At 39.6% G+C, this 13,850-nt stretch overlaps 1 protein-coding gene across 1 annotated transcript in view; it reads right to left on the bottom strand.

Annotated features, from left to right (window-relative positions):
- Window positions 1-13,850, bottom strand: part of Ttc6 (tetratricopeptide repeat domain 6) — a 168,268-nt gene that overhangs the window by 51,019 nt on the left and 103,399 nt on the right. The window contains exons 11-17 of the mRNA XM_051146503.1: window positions 11,509-11,959; window positions 11,076-11,205; window positions 8,959-9,128; window positions 8,055-8,191; window positions 5,602-5,771; window positions 3,961-4,081; window positions 2,222-2,372 (exon numbers count right to left, since the gene is read on the bottom strand). Of these exons, the coding sequence (XP_051002460.1) occupies window positions 2,222-2,372; window positions 3,961-4,081; window positions 5,602-5,771; window positions 8,055-8,191; window positions 8,959-9,128; window positions 11,076-11,205; window positions 11,509-11,959 (1,330 nt within the window). The remainder of the gene's footprint in view (window positions 1-2,221; window positions 2,373-3,960; window positions 4,082-5,601; window positions 5,772-8,054; window positions 8,192-8,958; window positions 9,129-11,075; window positions 11,206-11,508; window positions 11,960-13,850) is intronic.

Below are 13,850 nucleotides of genomic sequence, written 5' to 3'. Positions count from 1 at the left end.
TCATGTTTAGACTGTCATGGGTGTGACTTCTGACATAGGAGACACAGTCTCATAGAAAACCACATGGTCAGGTTTCTCACAGCAACAAAGTCACTTCTTGCTTGCAGTTTCCATATCTTAAATGTTTTGTTGTTTCTGAGAGTTACCAAGTATCTGATAAAGCAACTTTAAAAAGAAGGATTTATTTTTCCTCATAGTGAGAGAATTTAGTCTATCATGTGGGGAAAGTATAGTGTCTGACTGTACCATGGCAGGAGTACATATAGCCAGGACATCTCCTATCTTGGTGGAGAAGGAAGTAGGAACATAGCAAGACCACATTATTAAAACTTCAACTGTCCACTTCCTTTCTCACTACAACACCCCCAAAGAATGCTAGCTGGACACTTTATAAGCCTATGGGGAATGGGGCATTCTGCATCTAAGCCATAACAATATCTACACACTAAGGAATCTGGTATGGGACACATAGAAGCTCCCTGTCTGGGGTTATAAGCTTTTCTGGTATTGATTTAGCTTAGATTAAGAAAGGAAGCACAGCCTACAAGCAGAAGAATATATTTTCTATAGACACACATATAGAAATAGAGTTTTATTTCAATAGTATTTTATACACATTGTATTCTTTCCTGAATCTTACTTTTCTTACTCAAAACTACCTCATGGAAATAACTTCATGTGTGCTTTTATAGTTCTATTTCTTTTTTTTTCTGACTGTAATAGTTCGTCATGTGTAAACATAATGTATTCAGCAGTGACTGTACAGACATTTGGGCATCTCAGAACAAAGAGTGATTATGTGACACGCTAACAGGTTGTGACACGTGGTTATCCTGCTGGGACTTTGGATTGTGTGTATGTTATTGAAACACACCAACTTCTCTAAATGGCTTATACCATTAACAGATCAGTGGAAAGACTCATGCATTACAAGTATGTCTGTGTCTTTCCTAACAAGATTAATAACACACTTTCCCTGGGAACAATGCTGAATCTGCTCTGGAATTTCTACCTTCATTATCTGGAGAATAAGGACTTTGAATTAAGCCCGTGGTTTTGACCCAATCACTGGAACTTCTATGTTTGTTCCATGAAAAGCAGCAAAGAGCAAAAAGAAGATGAAGAGAATATTGCAATCGCCTGGGAATGAAGCAGCATCTTGGATAGAGCAATTAGTAGGAACCAGCCCAGAGGTGCATCTTTGTGTTTTCATCAGATATGAAAGCTAACAGTTTTTTTTTCTATGGGAGGTCAGGTCTGGTTATAGGTGGAGAAAGCACTGGGTTATTTCTATTTGTTAAACTAAGAATTCATCATATAATTTTTATTTAGGAATTAAAAAAATTAACTTTTTAACTTATTAAAATTGTAAAATATAAAATTTAAAGAAGGTTGTCAGTTATTAGGATATTATTCTTTATATAGACCCTATCTATGAACTACACTTACCGATACACATACACACACACACACACAAACCCATACACAGAATTAGACCAATAGATTCCAAAGCCTAACAGTTTTCCCAGCAAATAAAATAACAGACACTATGAAGCTAATAACTCTCAGAAACTTCCTGATCATGTATTCTTATTTTCATACGACACATTAACCACAATAACTACATGTTGTTTTGTATTAAAAGATCTGGATCCTGGGGTCCTCCTCAAACTAAGGCACCAGCCAAGGAGAATATAGGCAGTAAGCTTCGAACCCCTACCAAGACCTAGCCGATGAACATGATATTCTCCACCGTTGAGTGGAGAGTGAGATCTGACTCTCACACGAACTCTGGTGCCCCTTTCTGACCATGTCCCCCGGATGGGGAGACCTGGTGGCACTCAGAGGAAGGATAGCTAGTTACCAAGAAGAGACTTGATATTCTGAGAGCATATATAGGGGGAGGAGGTCTCCCTCAGTCACAGACATAGGGGAGGGGAGAAGGGGAGAAATGGGAGGGAGGGAAGAATGGGAGGAAACAGGGGAAGGGCTAACAATTGAGATGTAATATGAATAAATTAATAAAAAAAATCAAACATGTGCTAGGGATATTATAAAGATGAAAATGGATGCCTCATAAATAGGGGCTTTGTAAATAGCTAATAATAGTTAACTGTTCAATAGCTATTGCTTATAAATCTATAAGGGCTCTATGGTTATTAGACAAATATCCAAACAATTAAAATATTTTTAAATTCAAAAATTTCCAAGTCTTAAATACCTTATAATAGGTTTCTGCTCTACAAATATAGCTTTTAATATATAAAGGGTCAACTCTAATTGCCTCAGAGAAGCGCCAAAAGGCTTCGGTGTAGTTATCCAGGTGCAGCAGATATACGAGGCCGATATTTATGTAAGCCAAAATAGCAGTTCTAAATCACAAAAAAAAAAGAAAGAAAAATGTAATAAAAATTTAAATGTATTTCTGATGTTTTTCAATCATAAAAAGCTAATGAAATACATGAGTCGATTGAAATTAGATATTATTAATGCTTTACTAAATAAATAAAATTAGTTTATTGTGTGACCTTAAAAAGTAAGCATTGGCTTAAAACATCTGTCTTCATCTAAAAACTCCTAGCCAACTAAGCTTAATTGTAAGACTAAACTATCTCGTCTTCCAACCCCATCAGAGATATGAGAAGGAATAAAATGTAAACACCTGAGTGAACCAGAAGTGCTTACTAGCAGCTTCTAAAATGTAAAAATGACTGAGACCGTTTACTGCCTGTACAGTCACCCAACACTCTCTATAATGTTGGAGCATCATCTTCGGCCTTCTAGCTCATTATATCTGATAGACATATTTGTGAGGCAGGAACTATTGATTACTTGCTTACCCAGTCTTGGCAGAGTTCAGCCTTCAAATCTGCCTGCATCTAAGCTTGCCCATTTTTAGGCAGAATTCTATGTGTGGCAGAAACGAGGACCCAACAAGATAGGAAAGACGTTTACTTCAAGTTTGCCAAATACAAATAGCCAAATCACTATGAATGTAAATAATTCCTGATTGTCTCAGGGTTCTTCCTGCTGTGTGCAGTTTATTTTATTCATGTGTAATAATATAAATGTATATGTTAAAAAAGAAACATAATTTAAAAAAGAACTGGTGGTCCAGAAGAGGATCTGGAAGGAAGTGGGGAGGGGAAACCATGATTAGAATATTTTGTATGAAAAAAAATATTTTCAATAAAAAGTAGGAACATTCTTAATAAAATACTTCATGGTGAATTAACAATTATAGAGTATGTACTGGAAATAGAAATAGTAAAGTCTCCTAGACTTTTAGCAAAACTTTTCTTAATTTTGAGTTACCTTGAATCAACAGTTGTTGTTCCTCAACTCAAAAGCCTTTGACTGAGGCCAAGAACAGCAGTGAAGTTCAGTGGCTTCAAGTAAAAAAAAATTAAAACCCTCTCCATACAGATATTTATAAATTTTCTTGTCAATATCAAATAGAAGTTGTTTTCTCTCTTATGCTCAAGTGGTTTTTAGTATGGGAATGACCATAGGCATCACTCTGTTGCGTTTTTCTACTTTAAGACAAGGAACTACATATTCTGTAGCCTATACCAACGGCAGCCCCGACTCCTGGACCACAGAGGGCCTTCCACCCAACCTCTGACTCAGCATCCGAGACACCACTCTGCCTGCCTAGCCCCAAAGAAACCACTGTACTCCTCAGAGGCCTGCACTCTCGGCTCCCTTTTTGAACGTAACAGCCATGGATTTGATTTTCTCAAATCTATTCAACCTCCACATTTTGCAAAGCAACTGAAATGAACAAGTCTTGTTTTACCAGTAAATCTTATTTTAGTGTTATTCTAATTCAAGCGTGACATTATAATTACAGTCTCGTTTTCTACAATGCTATCAATAATGAGGTGAAGCTTTCTTTCATTTTGTTTTTTTCCCCTGATTTCATACAATACTGGAATTAGTATGAAAAGAAAGACATACCTTTCCAGAGAAATAACAGTTTCAAAGTCACAAATCGCCAGCATCCAATGTTTTAGTTGTGCATAGAGTATGCCCCGATGTAGAAAGCAGTTAAGATTATCATAGCCATCGTTTAAGAGAGCTGAAGGTATAAAGCATACACTTTGGTTTCTAAAAAAATCATATGAGTTATGTCTCATACTACACCCCCTCCTACTGTTTCCTCCTATTTAACATTCCATAAGCATGTGTCTATGATGAGTGTGCCCATTTGGTGGGTGTAAAATAATATACATTTTAAAAATTTTTCTTACTAGTAATACTATGGCTATTGTGGCTCACAAACTCATTAGACCTGGTGATAAACTCAGACATTTCACTCACTTTACAAATGAAGAGATTTAAGCCAAAGGGGCACAGTCCCATGGGCACTGAGATATAAATCAGTGGCAAAGGCAGGTCTAGAAGTTAACAGCTGATGGAAGGGTGTTCTTGCTCACAGTGGCTTGTTATTGTCACAAAGACATTAAGGACCAAAGAACAGATGTGGGAGCAGTAGTACAGAACAAGGCATATGGCAGATGTCACGTGTACTCATCCATAGTGATAGGCAGCTGCAGAGAGGCTATTTAAGGCAAGAAGAACACGGAATTGAAGTAGGCATCTTGACTGTATACACCCAGAAAGCAGATACAACAAGATAAAAATAACCTCTACCTCCAGTGGGTGGGCCTCACCAGAACCCAGCTTAGAAGTCATCTCTCAAGTGTCTTGGTTACTAACGACTCTTTTGCTTCCAAAAACATGATAGTGAACTATGAAGGCTCTTAGAATATTCAATTCATGTCTTCTAAGCTTCTCAAGTCCATTCTGGATTTGAGAGGTAAGATTTTACACACACATACACATACACACACACACACACAAACACAAACACACACACACACACACACACACACACATCCTGAGAAATGAGGCATAGACTGAGAAAAGGCAAATCAGAGAGAGCAGAGGCCACAGCAGGCAAAGGAGAAGCAAAAAGGGGGTCCACTGTGGGTAGAAAGTAGAAGTGACGATAAAAAAAAAAAAAGCAAACACCAATCTTCAGCTCTGTTTCCCAAGATCCCTTGGGAATAGGCATAAAGCACAAGGTCCCTCTCAGCATGTGCGGGGAATTTAGGGAGATGGCATGATGTCATGGCAAAGCAATAGCCTTGAAGCACACAAGGACCTGAGTTGGATCTCCAGAAGCCACATGGCATGGGGAAGCTTGGCGTGGTGGCGTGTGCTGCTACCGGTAACCCCAGTAAGGGGGGAGGCTGAGGAGAGTGGAACCCTAGACTTGCTGGACACAAAACCTTGCTGGACACAAAACCTAGCCTATTTAGTGAGTCCAGTGAAGTACCATTTCATAAAAATAACATTTAAAAGAGTTAGAGAAAAGAATAAAAGAAAAAGTCTGCTCCAGAAGTTAGCCTCTACACATGTGTGTTCATGCAGACAGATGAACAACACACATACACAAAACAAGTGTTTCAAGTATGTAATATTCACACTACTACACAGTAATCTCATATTACATGAGTGACCAAACTCTGGCATTCCCCTCTAGAAAGCAGAGCTGCCACAGCTCAAATCAGGATCACACACACAGCTAATTACCTGACATGCTGTAGTCTTGCAGTGCTCTGAGTGGATTGCTCTTTCTAAATAAGCAGGCCCGGTAGTACAAGGCTAACCAATTGTTGGGGTCTAAGTGGATGGCAACAGAGAAGTCCTGGGTGGCCTGCTTATATAAATTCCTTTTACAATATGCTCTCCCTCGTTTTGTCCTGGAAAGAGAAAAGCATTTGAATGTGCACTGCAAAATGGACATTCTCTTTTTGTTAAACCTATCACCTAATTTTTTGATTGTTTCTCTTTGCTTCTCAACAGAACTTAGTTGTGATGTTGCTGTCAAAACAACATAGACTTTTTATAAGGGACACTTTGTTACATAATTATATGCTTATTAGTTGTGTTTGTAAGGCAGCTATATGGTTATTGACATTTATCTAATTTACTGGGAGACAACTTTTAAAAGTACCTTTAAAAACCTATTCTTGATTATTTATCTATTCTGTGTATTCATTTTATTTTTAGTGAAAGGAGCAACACTGGCACAAAAGGATTGGGTGGAGAAAAATATGAAGGTTTGTTCAAGCTGTTATGAAGATAGGCTTGTTTTATCACAATGGCACATCTGTTATTTTAAAGGATCTGTCTTTGTCTATTAGCAAAAGGAGGCTACTGAGAAAACCTTTTGAGATTAGTGGTCTTTGTTTTTAGCACAGTCAAAGCTCATCACTCCAGAGGTAGGGATAGGATAAGATACTAAGAATCCTAGCCTGAGCTCAAAGGGATTGAATCAAATCCTGCTTCAGCAGGAATGAAAGTAGCATCTGAAGTAGATGGGGTGGGGGGGAATGGGTGAGAGAGGGCATGGGGAAGGAAATAGAGGACCAGGTATGGGGGAAGAAGAAGGAATGGGAAAAAGACTGAAATCAATGGGGAGGGGACATCTCTGGGACAGAGGTTGCTCCCAGGAGTGTATGGTGATGATTATAGCTGAGACTCCTATCAGAGAAGGATATTGAGCCTGAAGTAGTCACCTCTTTTAGCCAGGTGGGACTTCCAGTGGAGGGAGACAGAAACCCACACACAAAAACTCAGACCCAGCCAACCAATGACTGGCCCAAATTGAGTTGCATGCCATAAGAGAGAGCCCACCACTGACACTAATAATAATATTCTTCTGCAGACAGTAGGCTAGCATAACCGTCATATGAGTGGCTTCACCCAGCAGCTGATGAAAAACAGATGCAGAGACCCGCAGTGACACATTTGGTAGAGTTCAGGGAGTCTTATCGAAAAGGGGCATGCAGGATTGAAGGAGCCAGCCAAGTCAAGGGCACCACAAGAAAACATACAGTCAACTAATCTTGACCCATAGGGGCTCATAGAAACTGAGCCACCTACCAGGGAGCATCCATGGGACTGCCTAGGCAGTATGTAACAGATGAACAGCTTTGTTCTCATGTGGGACTTCTAACAGCAGGAGCATCGGCTGCCTCTGACTCTGTTGTCTGCCTTACCATCCCTTTCTTCTAACTGGACACCTTGTCTACCCTCAATTTAGAAGAAGATGCACCCAATCCTACTTGATATGCCAAGGCGGGTTGATACCCATGGAAGCCTTTCCTTCTCTGAGAAGAAAGGAAAAGGAGTCAGTGGGAGGAGAGGGGAGGAGAAGAGGGAGGGGAACTTCCTACTAGGATATGAAGTAAATAAATTAATCAATGGGAAAAAAAAGAAAGCAGTATCAGCAGTTGTGTGCTTGGAGAACTCACATGGATCAGTGGCATGCTGTGAGAGCACTTCAAAAGGTTGAGGCTGTAAGAACTTTGAGTATCAGCTGTGTGTGGTGGTGCAGGGGTTTAGGTCCCAGCACTTGGGGAGCAGAGGCAGGAGGATCTGTGGTCCGCATGGTGAGTTCTAGACACTGTCTCAAAGACTAAGTATAAAATTTTGACTTGTTAAGACATGAATGAGATATGTCTTAAAGATGAAGCGTTTTATCTTCAAGGGTCTCAAAGTGCCTGTTGCTCTTGAAAGACCTCTGTTCTGTTCACAGAACCTCTGTTCAAAGAACAGAAGATACTGAATGCAAAGGGCATGCTTTTAAGAGAAGATGGGAGACTTACTTTGTTTTGATAAAGTAGAAAAGTTTTGAAATTAAATTCAGATTATAAAACTACTAGCCTCTTCTGATGTGAACAATGTGACAAATCTTTAAAGCAAAATGACAAACAGACCAACACTGGGGAAGTTTGAGTCTGAGTGTATTTTGGAGACAAGCAAGGCAGGTTTATATACAAATCTCCTGAAATATGAGGTGATAAGTATGCTGACATAGCTACAAAGTATTGAGCAGTTGGACATGCAAAGAAATAACTTGACACTGAAAATTAGCTTATTGTTTTTAAAAGGGCTGTCAGATTATATCAAGCAAATTTTCCTGAAAACACATTTAAATTATAAGTCATTTGAAATTTTACATCTAAAATAACCCTTACCTTGCCTGAGAGTTTTGGGGCTCAAGCTTTATCAGAGCTGTAAAGTCATGTATGGCTCCTATCCAGTGTCCCTTTTCAAAGTAAAACATCGCACGTTTCATTAATGCATCTGTTCTTTGGGGATCATAATAAATACACTAGAGGGGTATAAGGATGCAAGCATATTGCACAGTGAGAAAAAAAAACTAAAAGAAAACCTTACTTTAAGATGCTAAAATTTTCAGGTTTGTTTTTAAAGATCATATTAAGAAATGTACCCATCATCAAATTCTCAAAGGGGAATATTATCCCAGATGAGAGACAAACAGTAAATATAAGAAGCCAAACCTTTTGTTTTTTATTTTTTTTTTTTTTCCGGTTTTTCAAGACAGGGTTTCTCTGTGTAGCCTTGGCCATCCTGGACTCACTTTGTAGACCAGGCTGGCCTCGAACTCACAGCGATCCGCCTGCCTCTGCCTCCCGAGTGCTGGGATTAAAGGCGTGCGCCACCACGCCCGGCTCCAAACCTTTTGATGACTGAAACTTCTACTGATAAAAAAACAAAAAACAAAAATGTGTCTCCTAGTAATGTCAGAAACTACCCCGTTAAGTCTCACCAACATGACAATGGTTTATTATATAAAACATGTGACAACTCTTTAAAACTTCGCAAGGAAGCAGGAGAAATGGCTCAGTGGTTGTGGCCAGTTTGTTGCTCTTGTAGGAAACCTGGGCTTTGGTTCCCAGTACCCACGTGGTGTCTCATAACCATCTGTAACTTCAATTCCAGAGACCTGGATGGTCTTCTGACCTCTGCAGGTACCACACATGTCCATGGTGTCCATGGTTACATGCAGGCCAAACACTCTTAAGTCTAAAAATAATGTTTCCAATATAAATGGGAGCAGTGAGCGCCACAGCTTACTTTTGAGTAGTCATCCAGGGCCAGCATGCTGTTTGCCATCTCATACAACTCCCCCCTTTTAAAGTAGAGCTCAGCATCTGTGGGCCTGCATTTGATGGCCTGACTGTAATTCAGAATTGCCAACGTAATGTCCTTCTTTCTGAAAATCTCTGCCTTTGACAAGTATGCCTCTAAAAAGGAAAAGTAAAACTCCACTTTACAATCTGTTCATTAACTGTGAAATTTTATTTGTTTTTTGTTTGTTTGTTTGTTTTTGTTGTTGTTGTTTTGGTTTTGGTTTGGTTTGGTTTGGTTTTGGTTTTTCAAGACAGGATTTCTCTGTGTAGTCTTAGCTGACCTGGACTCGCATTGTAGACTAGGCTGGCCTTGAACTCACAGGGATCCATGCACCTCTGCCTCCCGATTTCTGGGATTAAAGGTGTGCGACACAGTGATCCCTCTCCAAAAATGCACTCTTAGAATGACTTTCACTAGTATACTTTGTTTCATTTTCCTCATGTTCAACACCATATTTTTTTTTTCCTAAAGGCTGAATACTCATTTGCAATTTCAAGAAGTCCTACTCTGAGCTGGTAAAATTACCATTCAGAAATCAGTGGAGGGACATCTTTGGGATAGGGAAGGCACTTGGAAATCTATAGGTGTAATCCTAGCTGAGACTCTTAGCAGTGGGGAACATGGGAGACAAAAGATATGTATTAATAATTAGCAACAGGGGATATGGAATTGTGAAATGGCCACCTCCTTTAGCCAGTGGGGACTCCCAGAAAAGGAAGTGGGACATCAACCCACCCAGAAAACCTTCAACATAAAATTTGTCTTGCCTACAAGAAGTGCAGTGATAAAGATGAAGCAGAGATTGAAGGAATGGAAACTAATGATTGGTCCAACTCGAGACCCACCCCATGGGAGAAAGCCAACTACTGACACTATTAATGATACTCTGCTATGCTTGCAAACAGGACCCTATTCTAAGAGACTTCATTCAGCCACTGATGGAAACAGACCCAAAGAGTCACAGCCAAACAATAGGCTGAGCTGCGGGAGTTTTGTTGAAGAGTGAAAGGAAGCACTGAGGGAGCTAAAAAAAAAAAAAAAAAAAAAAAAGAGAGTCAAAGACACAACTAAAACATCTACAGAGACAACTAACCTCGGCCCATGGGGGCTCACAGAGACTGAGCCACCAACCAAAGAACATGCATGGATGGACTGGACCTAGGCCATCTATGCATATGTAGCAGAGTGCAGGTTGGTCATAGTATGGGCCTCCTGACAACTGGCGCAGGGTGGGGGCATCTCTATTGCCTGCCTTTGGGTTCCTTTCTACTTGCTGGGCTGCCTTGTTTAGCCATAGTAGGAGAGGGTAAGCTTAGCCCTGCTGTGACTTGATGGGTCAGGGTGGGTTGGTACTGATGGGAACAGGGTCTACCCTTTCCTGAGAAGGGGAGGTGGAAAAGGGGCACAGGGGCATGAAGGCAGGACTTGGAGGAGTGGGGTGGGGCTTGTGATCAGGCTGTAAGTAATTAAATAAATAAATGGAAGAAAAAAGTTAAGTTTGAATGACATAGAAGTGTGTGGAATCATAGTACACAGACACCAACATGGATCAGAAAACATTCAGCCATCTTGGTCTATATTGTGTGGGTCAGTGAGTGCTAGGGATTCTACAATGAGTATGGCATTTCCACGTTTCTAGAAAGTTCTGTGTCTAGAAGTTCAGGTAGTTAGAAAATAGCACATATGGCAAAGGTATGATTTCATCCCCCACAAGGCCTTTTACAGCACCACAACTCTCATTCTGAAACCTGTGGTCAAGACAATATTTACAAATCACATCCCATCTATAATTTTGAATTAATATTATTCTCCTTGTGAGATAAGGAAAAGGGACTGTGCTGAAAAGATCTCCAGAGTATAAATTCAAACATAATGTGTTCTTGGAAAACAGCGTCAGGTTATATGAACTCTGCATTTGTAATATTAAGAAAACTATTTTTTAAGCTGAAGGCATTCATACAATTTTGCATGACTTTATCTATCACTTTATGTCTCTTTATAACAATGACAAAAGCTGAGATTAAAAAAAAGCAATGTAATTGTCTCCATTTGCAACCCACCTGCACTGTTTTTATTATATTTATTTATAAAATTCAAGTCATCCAAAGCATCATTAATTTTGTCTTGGAACAGATAAATGAAATGTCTGTGCCAATAGGCATTTAGAAACAATGGCTCCATAAATATGGTCTGAAAAACACATGTATAGAGGCAGGTGAGTTCATTTTCAAAATGAAGAAACACTATTAAGTGAATTTCTCACATATCATTGATATCAGCAGCTTTATGTGCATGCACATAAAATAAAACCTCCCAATTCAAAAAACGAAAGTCTAGTGTTTTTTAGTAAGTATCTGAAAATGTCAATACTTGTACTTCACAATACCATAACCGGCTATACAGTCATTTGCTATTCAACATATCAAAAAAAAAGCTATATAAATAAAAGCAATGTGAATGATAAATGGCATTGTTTTTATTTTAAAAACTTACTTCCTGTAGGTCATTCATGGCACTTTGCAACTTTCCCAGTTTTCGATAAATAGCTCCACGCCTACAATATGCAAACACCGAAGTTTTTTTCTCATTTTTTATTTCTTCAGTCAGCTTCTCGACTTCGGATTCATAATACCTAATGAGCTCTGGTGGGAGATCAGACTTTACATGGTCACTTAATTCCAGCTTGGTCAGCTCCATCAGCGGTTCTGGAACGTCTTTCCGCACGTACGCTACTGGCATGGGTGCTTTCTGAGGTTTGTCTTTAGCAAACATCTCAAGAACCCATGTATGAGGGTCAGTGTTTTCTGGTATTCCTCCTCTACTTTGAACAAACTGCTCAAAATTTAAAACCGTGGGTACACTGGGGCACCTTATCAGACGGTCATACACTGGAACTTTAAGGAAATATTTTTTCTGTCCAGGAAGTAGTCCATAAGATGTTGATCTGGTTTCAAAAAAAATGATTATTGTTTTTAAGTACAAAAACACAATTAATTATCTTTGTGATCAATGATTCAAACCCAACCACACACCAAAATGACTATTTTTCTATTATCAAAAAATTGCTAATTTTATGCAACCTGAGTTTATATTTTCAACCATTATTGAAATCATTCACAGTATAAAGAATTTCTAAATGCAAATGTATTTTTAATGCAATGGCCTCTCTAGACTACTGGAATGGTGACAGCAGCACTCCTTTCTGATCTAATTCACAACCTCCCTCTCTACCAGAATGACCACTGGGGAACTTGGGAGGTAATAAGGAAGGGACAAAGGCAATGCTTCTTTCAAAAGCTGCAAAGGATGAGAACTTTAGTTGTTCCACAAACTGTGACACTTTATAACTCAGATGCTTTCAAATGAAGTAGATGTAGGCTCCACTTCAAACTCTCATTAGCAATAGAGTTTTCATTTGATAGCATTTACTATAGTAGCTATGGGAAACAAGATAAGGACATTCTACTGAAAGGTTGAAAAGGAAATTTTAGCCCTATCATCTTTTATTTACTGAAGTTATATTGTAAGAAAGTGCTGAAGTTAGGGAATAAAAGTAAGAAAAGGCTCCTATTCTTTTATTCCTCTCTTATAATCTCTACTCCATGTTCTAGCATAAACCTTTGTCATCTGTTCTCCCTGGAGTGCAGGATCCTGGCTAGTTTTATGTGAATTTGACACAAGCAAAAGCCATCTTAGAGTAGAGAATACCTCACTTGAGAAAGCCCCGCCAAGAGATGGGGCTGGCTGTAGGTACGGCTGGAGAGAATTTTCTTAATTAGTGACTGATGCGGGGGAGCCCAGTCTATTGTGGGCGGTGTTATCCCTGGGATGATGGTCCCGGGTTCTATGACAATACAGGATGAACAAACCATAAGTAGCAAAGCAGTAAGCAGCAACCCCTCAATGGCCTCTGCATCAGCTGCTGCTTCCAGCTTCCTGCCCAGTTTGTGTTCCTGTACTGACTTCTGTCATTGATGGACTACAACATGGAAGAGTAATAAATTTTCTTCCCAAATTGCTTTTAGTCATGGTATTTTATCACAGAAATAGAAACCTTAGCTAAGACATACAATAACTTGACTTTACGCATCTACTATTGCCCTTTGTTTAATCCATCTTCCATGGGCCATTCAAGTGTTTATGTTTACAATTGGGTATCAGATTATGTCACTCTTCCGAACCACGGCCTTCGAGATGTGACATGAGAAGTGTCAGCATACACCACTGAGATATCACGCCCTTTTCCTCCGTCTCCATTCTTCATCCATACCCTGTGAGCAAGCCTCCAGGGCAGTGCACTTTTAAGCCCACTGAATACCTGGCTCCTCTATTCATATTCATAATTTCTATGCCAGGTATTTTGTTTGTGCACCTGTGTTTCTCTCCTTCTCCACTTCATTCACTGGCCTGGGAAACTAATCTATGCAGACCACATCCACAGGATCCCTTCTTTTCTGTTTTCTCTCGGAAGCCTCAACAGAGGGACATAGGAAAATGAAGTCAAAGTATCTACTCTGCAGGATCCTTCGAGGTAGATTGCCTCTAACTGGATATAGCCTTGAAAAAGGATAAAGACTTCAAGGAAAGTCTTTCCTACACAACTTCTTTCTCCCAGATCCTAGTAAATATTCCTTATTATCTTTCCAAACTCCCTTCTATCCTCCCATTGCCACCCTCCCCGCTTCCTCCACCCATCCCCCTCCCCCAAATGTCTGGCAATAGTCTATTAGGTCTCATCAGAATAGCCTGCACCCTCCTTCTCTGTGTGCCTTCTAGGCCTGCCATCCTGTCTAGGGTAAAGGACCAAATCATGGGTGCCAGAGTGTATATCAGAG

This window comes from Acomys russatus, chromosome 1 (genome assembly GCF_903995435.1).
Source record: "Acomys russatus chromosome 1, mAcoRus1.1, whole genome shotgun sequence".
Lineage (NCBI taxonomy): Eukaryota > Metazoa > Chordata > Mammalia > Rodentia > Muridae > Acomys > Acomys russatus.
This window is presented reverse-complemented; position numbering and strand designations above follow the sequence as displayed.